The 17,560-nt window shown below is 39.6% G+C and overlaps 1 protein-coding gene and 1 pseudogene across 1 annotated transcript in view; both read right to left on the bottom strand.

The window, feature by feature from the left end:
- LIPH (lipase H) overlaps window positions 1-8,979 on the bottom strand; it is a 49,192-nt gene extending 40,213 nt beyond the window's left edge. The window contains exon 1 of the mRNA XM_065942723.1: window positions 8,837-8,979. Coding sequence (XP_065798795.1) covers window positions 8,837-8,903 — 67 coding nt within the window. The 5' untranslated portion in view covers window positions 8,904-8,979. The remainder of the gene's footprint in view (window positions 1-8,836) is intronic.
- Window positions 8,980-15,115: 6,136 nt separating this feature from the next.
- Window positions 15,116-15,923, bottom strand: LOC136173313 (enhancer of rudimentary homolog pseudogene; annotated as a pseudogene).
- Between the last annotated feature and the right edge of the window lie 1,637 nt (window positions 15,924-17,560).

Genomic DNA, 17,560 nt, shown 5'->3' with positions numbered 1-17,560 from the left:
ACAACACAATTTTGTAAAGAGTCTGGGTTTTGGAGACAGACCTAGGTTTGAAGTTCAACACCATTGCCTACGAGCTATGTGATTTCTCTTAATTAATTACCTAACCTCTCCAGGCCTCAGTTTTGCATGTGTAAAATGATCATAATAAAGCCAATCTGTCAGGCAGTGCTTTGCAGAGTCATAGTGAGCCCAAGGCAAAAGAAAAAACACACCATGTAAATGTACACGTTTACATGAATGTGCTAAGTTACTTCAGTCCTATCTGACTCTTTGCGACCCTGTGGACTGTAGCCCAACAGCCTGCTCTGTCCATGGGGATTCTCCAGGCAAGAATACTACAGTGGGTTGCCAAGCTCTTCTCCAGGGGATCTTCCCAACCCACGGATCCAACCTGCATCTCTTATGTCTTCTGCATTGGCAGGCGGGTTATTTACCACTAACACACCTGGGAAGTCCATACATATTTATATAAGTATACATATATTTATCAAAATATCCTCCCATATTTTGAACCAAGTGAAAAATAGCCCTCCTTTATTTAATCTGTTCATACACTGTGGTCACTTCTTATAATATAAGCCACCTAGCAAGGAAGCAAGTTGTCATGGACCCAGAAATGCAGGACAATTAGAAATGATTTTTCCTGTTATACAATAACACCGACAAGTAAAATGATCAGTAATATATCTTACTAAAATGTTTGACATCCTGTTCATCATAGATTTGGGTTGATTTTGATCTTTTAAAAATATTGCATTAAAATATCATCTATGCATGACACTATGCATTATTAATGATATGCATATTAAATTTGCATTAAATATTAAATGATAGTAAAATATTTAGATATTAAAGTATCACTTGTGTTGCATTAAAGTATTACAAAAATAAGATATTTTATTGCATTAAAAAGTCATAAGTTGACTTATCTTGATTACTATTTTGGTGTCCCTTCCAAACGTTGCACTTGGTGAGTACCTTACTTGCCACATTCTAATCAGAGCCTGGCTGTCAGGTCTGATGTGAGAATGAGAGAAAATGCCTGTGAAGTGTCTAAAGTGTCACATGATACATTGTAGATGCCAAAAAACTAGTAACTATTTTATTTATTTTTCTGTTTATTTATTTGGCTGTGCCAGGTCTTGGTTGTGGCATGTGGGATCTAGTTCCCTGACCAGGGATTGAACCCGGGCCCCTACATTGGGAGTGTGGAGTCTTAATCATTGGACCACCAGATGTTATTGCTGTTCTCCAGCTACTAAATCTTGTCTGACTCTCCGCGACCCCATGAACTGCAGCATGCCAGGTTTCTCCATCCATCACTATCTCCCTGAGTTTTAACATATCTCAAATTTATGTCCTTTTGAGTCAGTGATGCCATCCAACCATCTCATCCTCTTTGCCTGCTTCTCCTCTTTCCCTCAATTTTTCCCAGCATCAGAGTCTTTTCCAATGAGTCAGCTCTTTGCATCAGGTGGCCAGAATATTGGAGCTTCAGCTTCAGCATCAGTCCTTCCAGTGAATATTCAGGGTTGATCTCCTTTAAGATCAAGTGGTTTGATCTCCTTGTTGTCCAAGGGACTCTCAAGAGTCTTCTCTAGCACCACAGTTTGAAAGTGTCAATTCTTCTGCACTCAGCCTTCTTTATGGTTCAACTCTTACATCCATACATGACTACAGAAAAAACCATAGCATTGACTATACAGACCTTTGTCAGCAAAGCGATGTCTCTGTTTTTTAAAACATTGTCTATATTTGACATAGCTATTCTTCCAAGGAGCAGGTGTCTTAATTTCATGGCTGCAGTCATCATCTGCATTGATTTTGGAGCCCTAGAAAATGAAATCTGACACTGTTTCCACATTTTCCCCAACTATTTGCTATGAAATGATAGGACTGGATGATATGATCTTAGTTGTCTGAATGTTGAGTTTTAAGGCAGCTTTTTCTACTCTCCTCTGTTACCTTCATCAAGAGGCTCTTTAGTTCCTCTTCACTTTCTGCCACTTTTTACCACAAGGGAAGTCCCCAAAACTAGTAATTGTTAATGATATTGATAAATTGGGTTAATAGTATTGATCTCATAGGATTATAAAGACTAAGTAAGTAACTCAGTAAGAGATTTGATATAAAACAAGTGCTAAATAAATTCCTTCCTTCCATCATTTTAGTTTCCTTAATTCAATCAAGGATTTGGAAAAGGGAAGCTTTATTAACCAGTATACAAGTGAGGTTCTTCTCCCTGACAAGGTAAAACAAATAATCTATTTGGCTCATCAATTTGCTCATATTAAAATGAGGTTGGTCTCTTATTCCTTAGCCGTTTAGCCCACTCTAGCATTCCTTTAGGAAATGAAATTCTAAGATCTTCAAACTAGCTGATTTGAAAGGACAAGCGGTATCTACCTAAGAAAACAAATTTTTCAGGACTTTCTTACTAACCAAAGAAAACCCTAATCTAAAAAAATTAATATATCAAGAAATTTACATTTCTTTTAATTAAAATATCGGAAAACAGGGACTTTCCTGATGGTCCAGTGGTTAAGAATCCACCTTGCAATTAAGGGGCTGCTGCAGCTGCTGCTAAGTCGCTTCAGTCGTATCCGACTCTGTGCGACCCCACAGATGGCAGCCCACCAGATTCCACCATCCCTGGGATTCTCCAGGCAAGAACACTGGAGTGGGCTGCCATTTCCTTCTCCAATGCATGAAAGTGAAAAGTGAAAGTGAAGTCACTCAGTCGTGTCTGACTCTTAGCGACCCCATGAACTGTAGCCTACCAGGCTCCTCTGCCCATGGGATTTTCCAGGCAAGAGTACAGGAGTGGGTTGCCATTGCCTTCTCTGAATGAAGGGGCAGTTGCAAGGAATTAAGATCCCACATGCCTCAGAGCAGCTAAGCCCATGAGCCTCAACTACTAAGCCCCAGTGCCACAGCTAGAGAGCCTTTGTGCTGCAACTACCACCTGATCCAACACAGCCAGAAAAATAAATTAAAAAACATATTTTTTAAGAAGACCTGAAAATAACCATACTTTACTCTTGTAATTAGAATGTTGATCAGATAGGTGTTTTTTTCACCTTTATATCAAGCAGGGTTTTTTGGCTAATAAATACCTTTTAGGTAACAAACATGGTTCCACATGCCACAACGATGAATCTTGAAAATACTATAACACGTGAAAGATGTCAGTCACAAAAGACAACATATTATATGATTCTATTCATAAGAAATGTCCAAAATAGGGAACTCTATACAGACAGAAAGTAGAATAGTGGTTGCTTAGGGCTTGGGGATGGGAGGAGATGGAGAGATGGGGTACAGTAAAGGGTATTCAGTTCCCTTTTGAGGAAAGAGCTCTGAAATTGACTGGTGACAGTTGCATATATCTGTGAATATATTAGAAAACACTTTAAATGGGTGGATTGTATGGTGTGTGAATTGTATCTTAATAAAACTGATTTTTTAAAAATTCCTCCTGTAATTTGATACTTTCATGGAAAGAATTAAAAAAAAAAAAAAAAAGTGTGGGGCTTCCCTGGTGGCTCAGTGGCGTCCCCAATGCAGGAGACACAGTTTGAATCCTGGTCCGGGAAGATCCCACACACTTCAGAACAGCTAAGCCTGTGCACCACAACTCCTGAGCCCGTGCTCTAGAGCCTGGGAACTGCAACTACTGAAGCTCACGCTTCCTGGAGCCTCGTGTTCCACAAGGGAAGCTACTGCAATGAGAAGTTCACACGCTGCAGAAAGTAGCCTCCACTTGCTGCAACTAGAGAAAAACAAAAAAAAAACCCGAGCAGCAGCGATGACCCAGTACATCCAAAAATAAATAGATAAAATTATTTTTTTTAAAAAAGAGAGTAAAAAAAGATAAAAATTATTTTGGTGGTGACTGGGAAGACGTTTCATTTTTCGGTCACAATCAAATCAGGCTCCTAATTTTCCAGTTTGCTTTCTTTCACGTTGGAAACTGAGGTTGACAGACCTCCATTTTCTACCACTTCAGGCTAAATAAAGCCCTGACTTTGGTCAGTCTGTTGGCAGTTGGGGAGTGATTGAAGCTAGCTGTTTCTGTGCAAAATAAATAACTCTTATTCTCAGCCTTAGGGACTAAATATAACTATTATTTTGTTTTACCACAGAAAGTTGAGTTAGTTACACAAAATGTCCTCTTGGTTGGAAAGATATCTCTTGTTTTTATCCACCAGCTATATTTTCTTAGGCTACAACCAAAAAAAACAGGGAATAATCTATTTCCCTAGATTGGCTTATTTTGAATGAGTTTCGGTTGGATAGAAAAGTGTGATTCCCTCAGACTGATCACTGACAACCTCACTTCCTTTCTGATATAAACTTCCAAGGGATCCTTTGGCTCTGTATTCGCAAGATACACTGCCTTGATGCTAAATGCCCATGCTATCTTGGGGTCATGCTCAGTTCTGGCTTTTGGTTTCTACTGCCTTTGGAAGAACTGATTTCAGCTCCCATGTGTCTGATTGCGGAAAACTCCTACAGAAAGAGGAAACTCCTCATTCACATCCAAAGAGGTGTCTGTGAAGGGAGATGATGGAACTGTAGGTGGAAATACCCCACCGATGAAGCAATTGTGAGTGGGGCAAGAGGACAGAAGGCTCTGAGGTTCTATGAGAACCAATGAGCAAAGACAGGTTCCTATTAAACCTCTTGATATGGCCGAGTCAGCTTATTAAAAGTCAAAGTGTCAATTTCTCTCAGACCCATGATTGGTGAAATTCAGTTCACTGACCTCCAAGCCCCCGTGACAGCAGTGAAATTCCACCTAATTTCACTCTGATGCATCATATCGAGTCAGGAAGTAAACAGCGAGGGCTCTCACTCACTTCTTTCCTCTCAAGTTTTGGGTTCCAAGGTGTGCTCCAGCTCTCATTCCCCCCACCTCTAAACATGACGCAAATGTGTATGAATAACTTGTTTAGAACAGAGGTCCGCAGACAGGTATATTGACTCGATGCTACCTAAAAATACTGAGATTCAGACCTAGATGAAGGAATACACTGTTGAATATCTTGAGTTCTGGGCAGTGGATGCCAAGTCAGTGTCCAGGACACACACCCCACCACATGTTGACTGATGGAGCCAGGAGATTTCCAGAAACCCACACTTGAGCACACTCTTAAGCTTGCTCAAAAACACTGTTCTGCAGGAACTTCCAAAAGTCTCAGAAATAAACATCTCTTTGGTCCAGAAATTTTGACTCAGAGAAATTAGAAAATGAATTGAACTCCTACTTTGAAGAGAGAAGTGGAAGGGGACGGTGATATGTCCCTACAATGCAATTCTACTGATTTTTTCTTTTTAATCTGAAAAGTAACTCAGTCTATATTTTTTTATCTGGAGAACAACACTGAATTTGGCATTAAAAATCCATCCTGAGCCAGACTGAGATGGGTTCACAGTTGGCCAGGGCCAAAATTGATGGAATATCTTTGTTTCTCTTCTATACTGGTAGAGACAGGTAAGAAAAAAATGGGCTGAATGCCTTCTTTGTTGGAAGGATGTCTCTGCTTTTAACAACCAGCTTGAATTTCTTTAAGATATAACCCAGAAAACAAATGAGATGCCAAATTTCCTTACTCTTATCTCTTAATCATGTGCAAAAAATATGCACCTTCATGCTCCACTCCTTAGTAACCTTTGTTTCTCCTGGAGACAGGTGAGTCACAAAGCGGCGTGCATGCACATGCACACACACACACACACGGAGTTATAAATCATTCTGAAGGGAGTTTCCTATATTTGAGGAGATAATTCTTTTTCTGATTAGGCACAAAGGTATTCTCTAGGAAAATATCTACCCAGCTTTGCACAAGTTGCTATAGGTCAAAATTTTGATAGCAGGGTAACTTTAAAAATTACTTACGAACACAACATTGTATATCAACTATAGTCCAGGATAAAATTAAAAAAAAATTTTTTTTAATTTATAACATTTATCAGCCTCTGTTCCTTGAAACACCTGCAAGCTGAAAAGCTTTGTGAATTTGTTTAATATGCAGATTCCAGGACCTCACCCCAGACCCACTGAATCTGGATCTCTGGAGATAGTCTGCATTTTCAACAAATTCCACAAATAATTCTGGTAGAGTCTGCCAGCCATTGCTTTGTACTCTGGTAAGAGTACAGCCAAAATTCCCATCATGACTTCGTGAAGGTTAGAGCAACAAAATAATAATCTCTGAAAGTAAAAGACTTGTATTCTTGGGATTTCAGAATCACATCTTAATCACTTGCTCAATTTTGGACTGCAAGCCAAGGAAGGGAAAAACAATAAGTAAATGTACCTGTGATTGATAATTTCTACTTATTATTTAATATCCTCCCCCATGAAAGGTCTCAGATCACGGTTTAGCAGATACTAAGAAGACTGGATTTAGCTTACAGCTATAATTATTTTCCTTCTAGCTATGGAAGTTTATCGTGATGTATCTTGATCTACTTGGGTTCCATTAGGTAGCAGTGGGTCTTGTGGAATGACTTAAAGCAAGACTTTACTGATGAGGTAAATTTAAGGAAAACCTTTCCACGTGGCACTAGTGATAAAGAATCTGCCTGCCAATGCAGGAGAAGTAAGATGTGGATTCAGACCCTAGGTTGGTAAAATCCTCTGGAGAAGGGCATGCCAACCCACTCCAGTACTCTTGCCTGGAGAATCACATGGACAGAAGAGCCTGGCAGGCTGCAGTCCATAGATTGCACAGAAGCAGACATGACTGAAGCCAGACTTAGCATGCAAAAAGGCAGGTCAATGGTTACCAGATGGGGGAGAGATAAATTGGGAATTTGAGGTTAACTGATATGCAGAGACCTTCTGTACAGCACAGGGAACTATGCTCACTATCTTATAATAACCTATCTTACTCAGGCTTAGTCGCTTAACTCTGCTCGACTTTTTGCTAACCCATGGACTGTAGCCCTCCAGGCTCCCCTGTCCATAGAATTTTCCAGGCAAGAAGACTGGAGTGGGTAGCCATTTCCTCCTCCAGGGGATCTTCCCAACCCAGGGACTGAACTCAAGCCTCCTGTGTCTCTTGCATGGCAGGTAGATTCATTGTAAATCAACTACACTCAATTTTAAAAATTAAAAAGGGTATATTAAAAAAGGCAGGTCACAAAAAATTAAGTTCCAACTTTGTAACTGAAATATATAATGGGAGACTTGAAGAAAGTACCCACAAAATACCATCAGGTTCTTGTGTTAAGGTTAGTTCCCACTCCCCTTAAGCTATCTCTAAATCTACTTTACTTAAAAAAAAAATTGTGATAATAAACACAAACTCTAAATTGGTGACCTCTCAATTTAAAATATTATCAATATTTTATTTTTTGTTTTTTATAAATTTATTTGTTTTAATTAATTTATTTAAAATTTAATTAATAAATTTTATTAATTTGTTTTAATGTCTCTTTATAATAATTTATTTATTTTAATTGGAGGCTAATTACTTTATAATATTGTAGTGGTTTTTGCCATACATTGACATGAATCAGCCATGAGCATACATGTGTCCCCTATCTTGAACCCCCCTCCCACCTCCCTCTCCAAATATTATCAATATGTTAATTTTAACTTACTATTAAATCAACTTCAAAAGCACAAATTAAAAAAATTTATTATAAACCTGAAATACTAACAAATAATTTTTTCCATTTCCAATTGAAACTATTTACAGGCATACATATATGATTTTGGCATAGTTGTAATCTTAGTTTACCTACAAATTTGAGTTCTGCTTTCTTTGACTTTTTTAATAATATGACATGTTATAAACATGCTTGCACATTTCTGCATAGCCTCAGAATTATTTTGAAGGCTACATATTTTTTTTTTAAGGCTACATATTTTTAAAAGTTGTTACACTGTACTTTATCCATTCCTGTACATAGAAACATTTCTGTTGTATCTAGTTTCAAGATTACAGATGACCTAGAATCATCTTTGTATAAAAGATTCTTTTTTTTCTTTTACAAGATATTTGTTTAGAACAAATTCTCAGCAATGGTTTTACTAGTTCAAAGGACATGAACATTTTTATGGGTCCTAATGTATAACATACTTCCCATCTGAAAAATTATACCAACCTTCATTACTTAAACTATGTGAAAAAGTACTGGACTTCTAAAAAGCTGAGAAGTGCTGAACGCTTTTTAAAAAATTTTTCACTTAATTTTTGTTACTTTATTGCAAACATTACTGTGTTAATTTTTATTTCTTCATTATGATTAATAATTTTGTATGTATGTATGTATGCCTGTAAGTACAAAAATTTTAAGTTATCAATATGCCAGACACCATTCCAAGAGGTTTTACACGTATAAAATCATGAGTTTGTTTAATGAAAATGATTTAAATAAACATTTGATGCATGAAAACTATAAAAACCTACACTGTCTGTAATAGATATTAAAGATATTAAATATTAAATAAATAAAGATATTAAATATTAATAGATATTAAAAATTTTTAAACTCCAAGAAATAAATGATCTTAATTCATAGTAGAAAAGCACAGAAAAATTAACTATGAAAGAAAGCCACACTACTTTAGATTTTTCAGCATATTTCATTTTTGTACATCAGAAGAACAGGCTAATTGAAAGGAATAATAGTTTCTTTTACTACTGAGGAAAAAGAAAGTCTTTTCAGAAATAGAAAAAGGTTAATCCATATCTTCTTTCCTAAAAATAAATAACTGTATGACACTTGGAAAGTCTAGTGAAGGAACTAGAATGATAAAATGACAGTAATAGTAAATTTTTTTAAAATAATTAAGAAAACTATTCAATAAATGACTTACCTGATCTCACCAAGCACATCAGACTGAGGAGGAAGTATAATCTCAGCATACGGAAAGTGGAGCCCATGTGTGTCACACTCACAAGAAGAAGGATTTTCTTCCCAGGGTCTTAGCCTCTACACTCAGAGCTCAGATAACTAACCCCATGCCGTGACAACCGGAAGTTCCCCAGGGACTGCAGGCGGGTCCCAACCCTTTCAGGCTATGTGACTCCTCCTCCTTTCAATAAAAGGTCAGGTGTATTTCTGCTTGCACAATTTTATGCAGATGGGGAAATTATAATACATATTTGCAGAATGACTAGTTCAAAATACTTTCATTCCTTGTGGGCGGTTTATTAGTCACTTGGCTTGGTGTGTTGAAATCAGGTATGATCTGAGATATTTTCCCCTTTTGTTTTTGTGAATGAAAGAAATCTGGTGGGTCTTCTGTTAGGCCTGTGTATACCAAATTACCTCTTATGTTTATTTACACACTCATTTCTCAGAGGACAGTCTTTAGATTTTTAATTTTGTTGTTGTTGTTTAGTCTCCAAGCTGTGCCCAACTCTTCCGGGACCCCATGGACTGTAGCATGCCATGTCCCTCTGTCCATGGGATTTCCCAGGCAAGAATACTGGAGTAGGTTGTCATTACCTTCTCCAAGGGATCTTCCAGACACAGGGATCAAACCCTGCTTTGCAGTATTTTTTAAAATACTGCTTTGCAGATTTTTTACCACTTAGTCACCAGGGAAGCCCTAGATTTTATTAAGAACATTTTATTAATAAGTCCGATCATGTACCTATATTTGTAAAAATATGTTTCAGGTTAAAAGAAACCTTAAAATGTTTCTATATATCTTTATTTTTATTGTTTTGCCATCCAGAGTTCCTATCTCTTAGTTCTTCTTCCTCCTCCCTCTTGTCCCTCCCCTCCTCCTCCCCTCCCGCTTCCTTTTCCCCTCCCCCTTCTCTCCCATTTTTTCTGTTCATCTCCTCTTCCTTTCTTTCTTTCCTCAAGAAAAAAATAGATGAAAAAGCTTTAAATAGAGAACTAGGCCAGAATCCATGCACCTCAAAATAGGGAGTAACTAAATTTGTGCTCCATGGCTATAGGGTAATTTTATTCTTCTGGTGGAAGAGCTTGCGACACTTTCTCTGGCTTGTGATGGTGGTCTGAAGAGCTGAAAACTAGATGAACAAATGCAGAAACTACTTAGGAATGCATTTTCATCCAAAGCATAGGCAAAATCCACTAGTCATTTAACATTGTTTATGAAGAGACAGCATTGCTCATATAAGTATATCAGTTCTCCATGTCTGTATCCCATTCCTTGCAGGAAGTAAATTCTAGCAATGCTCTCCAAGGAATCAGTACATCAGAATCACTCGGGATTGTGTGTCACGTGCTTTTCTGTGTCACATCTCAGATCTAATGAATGCCAAGACTCCCTACCAGTGGTCTACTGATCTGGGTTCAAGGCCTATGTCTTCTATTCACTAGTTGACTGACCTTAACCAAAGCAGCTAAGTTCTCTAACTCTTCATTTTCTCTACTGTAGAATGAAGATGATAAAACTGCACATCTCACCAGGTTGTTTTATGGATTAAATGAGATACTGTAAATAAAATTCTTAACACCATGGCTCCTACCAAGGTAAGTGGACTCACCACCTGGTAACTGTTGCTATTACTTATCCTCTGCACCTTTCCCTCGCCTCAAAAGTTGAACTATACAGTACTGAGAAGGACCATGTGGAAAAGTTCTGTGGGAGTGCAGGAATGAAGAGGACATTTTAGCAGTGATGTTTCGGGTAAATAATTTTAGCCATCACTTAAGTCTGCTTTTGTCTTCTGCTTGAAGATACAAACTAAAAATCATAAATAGGAAAACCAAATAAGTGGTGCTGACTTGTTGTTGTTGTTACTTTCCATTTGCAATCAGCTTTACTAACCTGAAAGCAACTGCTTTCCAGAACAAATGGGGAATTGTTTCACGTTCTGTTAGGAATGTTTTATGGAATGCATTGCCCCTGTTGGCTCAGTGTACTTGCCTGATAAATATTTGTTGAATTCCTATCAGTTTTGGTACCATGCCAAGTGTTTATCTAGTCAGAGCCGATGTACATTTTCCTGGAAACTTGCCAATTATAGGAATAAGAAGTTTGTCTCTTGGGAGGCCTCTTTGTGGTACTATTAATGATTTTCCTGCTAGGGGCACAAAAGTTCCCCTCACTTCCTAGCTGTGTGCTCCTACTTCCAGCATTCAACATATCACAAGAATCAATGGGAGAACACATCTCCTTTTGTAGGGGTTAGTGAGAAATATCAAATATAAGGCAAAAAAGAAAAGAAAACATTTCCAAAGGATGGGGAGAGGAGTGAGAAAAGGCAGAACAGAAAATACCTTTGAGAGGTGGATTACTTCCTTGTCTTGATTGTGATAGTGATTATAGGAATCTAACTTGTGATAAGATTGCTTAGAATCACTTATCCCCCAACACATGCAACGCACAAATGAATGCATATAAAAATGGTAAAATCCAGGACTTCCCTGGTGGTCCAGTGGTTAGGGCTCTGGTCTTCCACTGCTGGAAGCAAGGGTTGGATCCCTGGTCAGGAAACTAAGATCCCACATGCTGTACTGTGCAGCCAAAAAAAAAAAAAAAAAATCTAAGTGAAGTCTATGGACCGTACCAAAAACAATTTTCTGGTTTCAATGGCATGACATGTAAGATGCTATGATTGTCGGGAACTGGATGAGTGTACAAGGAACATCCCTGTACTATTTTGCAGCTTCCTATGAACAGATAATTATTTCCAAAATAATTATTTCCAAAATAAAAGGGTTTTAAAAATTGCAAATGATCTGCCAACTCCTAACCATTTGAATGGTACTATTTAGTCAAATGTATTCTGAGGAAAACCATTGCTTCATTTCTCATCAGCTACTCATCATAAAAATGAATAATGATCAATTTTCTCAATACTATGATGCTGATAAATGACAACTAAAGAACGTCAGAATTTTCCTCATTTCCAGTATAGTATTACGTACTGGCTTTTTTTTTTTTTTAATCTAGAAGTCACCTGCTATAGAGAGCAGAGTAGAAAGAGGCAAGCAAGCTTCTGAACAGGAAAAACAGGTATGGAAATGTAATGGGACTGAAGGGAGGTGGTTTTATGACTCTCATTGGCTTCAGCATTCAAAAAGTTGACCTATGTCCCCTCCCACTATGGTCTAGGGCTCCAAATTGGTATATGACTCACTGTAATGCCCTTTTGTCTTTTCGTCTGCATCAGTGGCCCAGCAGTCTCTCACTTCAGGTCCAGGTTTGGTAAGATATATCTATTTCTTTGATTCATTTTCATTCTATAAGGGCTTCCCCGATAGCTCAGTTGGTAAACAATCTGCCTCCAATGAGGAGACCCCAGTTTGATTTCTGGGTCGGGAAGATCCCCTGGAGAAGGGATGGGCTACCCACTCCTGTATTCTGGCCTGGAGAATTCCATACACTTGTATAGCCCATGGGGTCGCAAACAGTCAGACACGACTGAGCAACTTTCACTTTCACTTTCATTCTATAAGGAGATCATGGTGCGGGCATGCAGGCATGCGTGTGTGCTGGGTTGCTTCAGTTGTGTCCAACTCTTTTGACTCTACAGTAGTCCCATGAACTGTAGCCTGCCAGACTCCTCTGTCCTTGGGATTTTCCAGGCAAGAATACTGGAGTAGGTTGCCGTGCCCCGCTCCAGGTGATCTTCCCAACTCAGGGATCAAATCCATGTCTCTTGCATTTCCCACTTTGGCAGGTGTGTTCTTTACCACTGAACCACCCGGAAGCCTCAGAGATCACGGTAACTTTCTCCAAATCCCTGTATTTTTTCATTTCTACATTCCTTCATTGGTTGAACATTTCTTGAGCTTCCGTTAAAAAATAATAATAACATTACAAAGGGATTTCTCTGGTGGTCCAGTGGTTAAGAATTCCCCTGCCAATGCAGGGGACACGGGGTCAATCCCTGGTCTGGGAAGATTCCACATGCAACTAAGGGCGACTAAGCCCCAGTGTCTCAACTACTGAGTCCATGCTCTAGAGCCCCTGTGAAGCAACAAGAGAGATCATTGCAATGAGAAGCATGAACACCACAACTAGAGACTGGCCCCTGAACAGTCACAAAGACCCAGCACAACCAAAAATACATACATTTTTAAAAATAATAATAAGGGAAAAATAGGAGATGGCTTCTTCACTCAAGGAGAGACATCACTACCAGCAGCAGCAGCACCACTGCTACTGCTAAGCCTCACACAGGAAGTGTCCTCTGAGCTGAATTTCAAAGACTAGATAGTAGTTCACAGGTGAAGAAGGAGGAGGCAAGGCATTCCAGGCAGAGGGAATAAACTCGGAGGCATAAAGAAGTGTGGATTGAAAGTCTGGTGTATATAAAGTAACAATAAAGTAATTTGGAGATAGGAAACGATGAGGGAATTTGAAGACAGGTTGTGAAGAGCTTTATATCATGCTTAGAATATTGGAATTTTGTCTCCAAAACAGTGGAAACCTAGGTTTTTTCCTTGTTCAACTATTTATATGCTAATATACTACTATTATATAATAATGTTAACAGGCAAAAACCAATTCTGACTCCATGTTGGAACTGTTTCTTAGACTTGCTTTTGTTGATTTTGTTTTTGCTTTTTTTAAAATTAATTAATTAATTCATTTTAATTGGAGGCTAATTACTTTACAATATTGTAGTAGGTTTTGCCATACATTGACATGAATCAGCCTTGGTGTACATGTGTTCCCCATCCTGAGAGATTTTGTTATTATTATTATACCTGATGGCCTGCCTTAGAGAACCTTGCCCCTCTACCGGACTGTTAAAATGTCTTTGTTTAGAACCCTGTCCAACTGTAGATGGCAGGAAGGAAGAAATTAAGATACCCCCTGACAGAGGCTTAGGGCTTCCCTTATGGCTCAGATGCTAAAATATCTGCCTGCAATGCAGGAGACCTGGGTTCCATTCCTGGGTCAAGAAGATCCCCTGGAGTAGGGTACAGCAATATAGCAACCCATTCTAGTATTTTTGCCAGGAGAATTCCATGGACAGAGAAGGCTACTGTCCATGGGATTGCAAACAGTCAGATACTACTGACGGCGTTTTTACTTTGTTTCCTCACCTCCCCACATTTCGGATCTATAAAAGAACCTTTAATCTAGACCCCCGACAAGATGGTTATTTTGAGATATTAGCCTGCCATTTTCTTGCTCAGCCAGCTTTCCCAAGTAAAGTCGTATTCCTTGCCTCAACATCTCATCTCTGGGATTTATTGGCCTACCATGCAGGAAGAAGAGAAGGCTTGGACTCGGTAACAATAATACAAATATAATAAATAATATTTTGTATGATCATATATAATAATGTGATAAATTATATAAATATTAATATATTTGTGTAACATTATTATATGAATTTTTTTTGTAGTTTGTTATAAAACAAGAAGGAAAATATCTACATACTACTTTTCTGGCCTAAGAAGTATTTTTCATGGAATTGAGCTCTTTGCTTTAGAAATCATGACTCACTTGCAAACAATGTGTCGAACAAAAGCAGTGCAAGTTCAGCTCAGTCATTTCAGTAACTGCTTATTTTTGGAATGCTGCTCAGAACATTTCAAGGAGAGATTGCTCGAGCAAGACCTGTACACACAATGGTAAGATATAGGCAAAATGCTTTTTACTCAGTAAAGTTCATGAAAAAAAATTCTTTTTCAGAGGAATGTCCAGTATTTCAAGTCCATTGGTACCATGTTTTATAGATTTACTTGGACCTTAACTGTTGTTTTATTTTCTTTATTTAAAAATTAAAAAAAATTTATTTGACTGTGTTGAGTTGATTGCAGCACAGGTGATCTTTGTTGTGTCGTACAGGACCTTCTGTTGAGGAGGTGCAGGGACTTTCTAGTTGTTACTCTCAGGCTTGGTTGCTTTACAGCATGTAGCATCTTAGTCTCCCGACCAGGGATCGAATCTGTGTCCCCTGCATTGCTTCCCTAGTCGCTTAGATGGTGAAGAAATCTGCCTGCAGTGCAAGAGACCTGGGTTCAATCCCTGGGTCAGGAAGATCCCTGGAGGAGGAAAGAGCAACCCACTCTAGCATTCTTGCCTGGAGAATTCCATGGACAGAGGAGCCTGGCAGGCTTTTATGGGGTTGCAAAGAGCTGGACATGATTGAGCAACTATCACTTTCTCCCCTGCATTGCAAGGTGGATTCTTTTTTTTTTTTTTTTTTTTATAACTAAAGAACATTTATTTGTTTTTCACCAAGACTTTATCTTGAGGACGTAACTAAACTGCGCCTCCACTCCCCACCCTAATTTGAAAGAGGATTAGTACAGTGGATGTTATAAAGCAGGTATGAACAGTTTGAGGGACTGGAACCAACATTAACTGACAAAAACCAACTTCCATCTGAATCATCATAAAAATGTTTAAGTAAAAAAAAGGGGGGGGAGGGGGGCAAAGGGGTTTTCAGATTGGACAAGATCATCACATTTTATCTAATACATTCAATTCTGGCTAGGGTATACCAAAATGGAAACAGGATAACTATAATACAAAACTTCCACTACAGCACACTGCACACATCTGTGTTCCAAGCCCACCCCCCGTTCCCCTAATGCTTCCAAACTCAACTATTTCCCAGCCTGTTGGGCCTGTCGATGAAGGAGCACGTAGATCTTCTCTTTAATCCAGTCTTTGTTATAAGGCTGGTATGTCTGGGTATCAGCTCGGTAAACAAGGCAGCTGAGGTCTGCCAGGTCATCAATAAAATCAAACAACTGACTGATATCATATGTGATAGAGGGGCTGTTGGGATTCATTCTCTTCAGATGTTCTTCGTACACTTTACAAACACCTTCCATGCACTCATTCACAGATTCATAGTCAGCGTAAGTTCTGCCTTCTGGCCTCTTGGTAGGCTGTACCAGCAAGATGGTGTGAGACATCGCGCCAAAGTCTCCCGCTGCAGCCGATGCCGACTCCGCCGCCGCACACGAGCTTACCCGCAACGCCGCCAACAGCCAATCCCCGCGAGAGGAGCCGCAAGGTGGATTCTTAACCACTGGACCACTAGGAAAGTCCCAAACTGTTCTTTTAAAATACTGTTATTAGAGTCAGGTTTCCGTTTTTATTTATTTATTTTTAATTAAAGGATAATTGCTTTACAATATTGTGTTGATTTCTGCCATACATTATGTTTTTATTTTTATTCAGCTGGCTTCCCAAACATTGGTCTTGAGAATACTGCACCTTCATTAGACAATTATTCCCTGGAGCATGCACATAAAGTTGTCTGTGCAAGAAACATCTCAATGGAAAAGTCCACCCCTGGAATTTGGAAGATCTATCCTTGTGACTTTTGACGTGGGTGACCATTTGGAACCATCGAGAACACTTTGAGGGGCTCACACTGTCTAAATTGGGAGGGTATTTCTTGCCAGGCTTTTCCTCCTCATCTGTCTGCCACCTCAGTTTCAGCTGCTTTCAGAAGTACTTGTCTCTCTTTTTGAGATTCTCCCTAGGGTCATCCAAAGTAAATTTTAGGGTTGCCACATATTTCAAATCAGGCTTACTCCAGACAAACCTCCCAAATTTGGTGAAAATCAACTCAACTTATAGTTGCTCAGTAACAGAAAACTAGAAACATAAGTTATAAATTTATTTTCATTAATAAATAAGAACAGAAACAACATAAATTTACCTTAACAACAGGTAACAGAAGGACAACAAAAAGACAAAGAGAAACCTGAAAACAGAAGAGGGCCAGGGTAGAAGGGGAGGCAGCTATGGCAATCATGTGAGAAATGCTCAGGCCCTGAAGGACAGTGATTTTGATGGGTTTGTGTTCTTGTAACAGAGTGAGATGAGCACAGCCCTTAGCAGGCAGCCATTGCTGGCCTCATTACTTTGCACCCTGTTACTAGGCAACAGGTCTCGCTCAGCGCCACGATGGGCCCTGTCCGCAAGCAACCAACTGTCTGTGAGTGACCGTCAGTTGTCCTGCTCAGCTATTGGTCAGTGCTGCAGTGGGCCCTGTCAGCAAGTAACTGTCAATGAGGGACCATTAAGGAGGTGATTCAGCCAAGGGTCAGTGGTGTGGTGGTCATCAGGTGGAGAGTGAGGTAAGGGGCAGATTCAGGCCTTATCTTGGAGGCCCTCCAGCTCACCCAGCCTTGGGCCAGTGGATGAACTGGAGGGCCCAGGGAACAGACTGGGGACTACCTCCTGCAGGCCTTCGGGGCCCTCACTAAGGCCCTCCTCTAGCCTTGGCCTACGCCTCGAGGAGTGGTGAACCTCTCCCCCATCCCTGTCTCTGTGACCTAGTAGCAATGGCCGACTGCCTCACTTGCAGTCCGTGAGACCTGGTCTCTCCCATTTGGGTGGCCTGAGGAGACTGAGGGACGGTTGGGTTGGATGCCTGGCTCCCTCAGGGATAATAGTTGAACAGGGTGTAGGAACCTGCCCCTGAAGGAGCTGCCTCCTCTTAACCAGGACTGGGACCTTAGAGGGGGAAAGTTGGGCCTTGGGCCTTTGCCCTTTCTTGTCAGGACACAGAATAACAGCTAGAGATTTGCAGGAACATCGTTACCTGACCATGACCCAACCTCAAGAGCAAAGGATCTGACACCAAGAAGTTTGCAACAACTAACCACACGCCTCCCTTAGCTTATG

The sequence above is a fragment of the Muntiacus reevesi genome, chromosome 8 (genome assembly GCF_963930625.1).
Source record: "Muntiacus reevesi chromosome 8, mMunRee1.1, whole genome shotgun sequence".
Taxonomy (NCBI): domain Eukaryota; kingdom Metazoa; phylum Chordata; class Mammalia; order Artiodactyla; family Cervidae; genus Muntiacus; species Muntiacus reevesi.
This window is presented reverse-complemented; position numbering and strand designations above follow the sequence as displayed.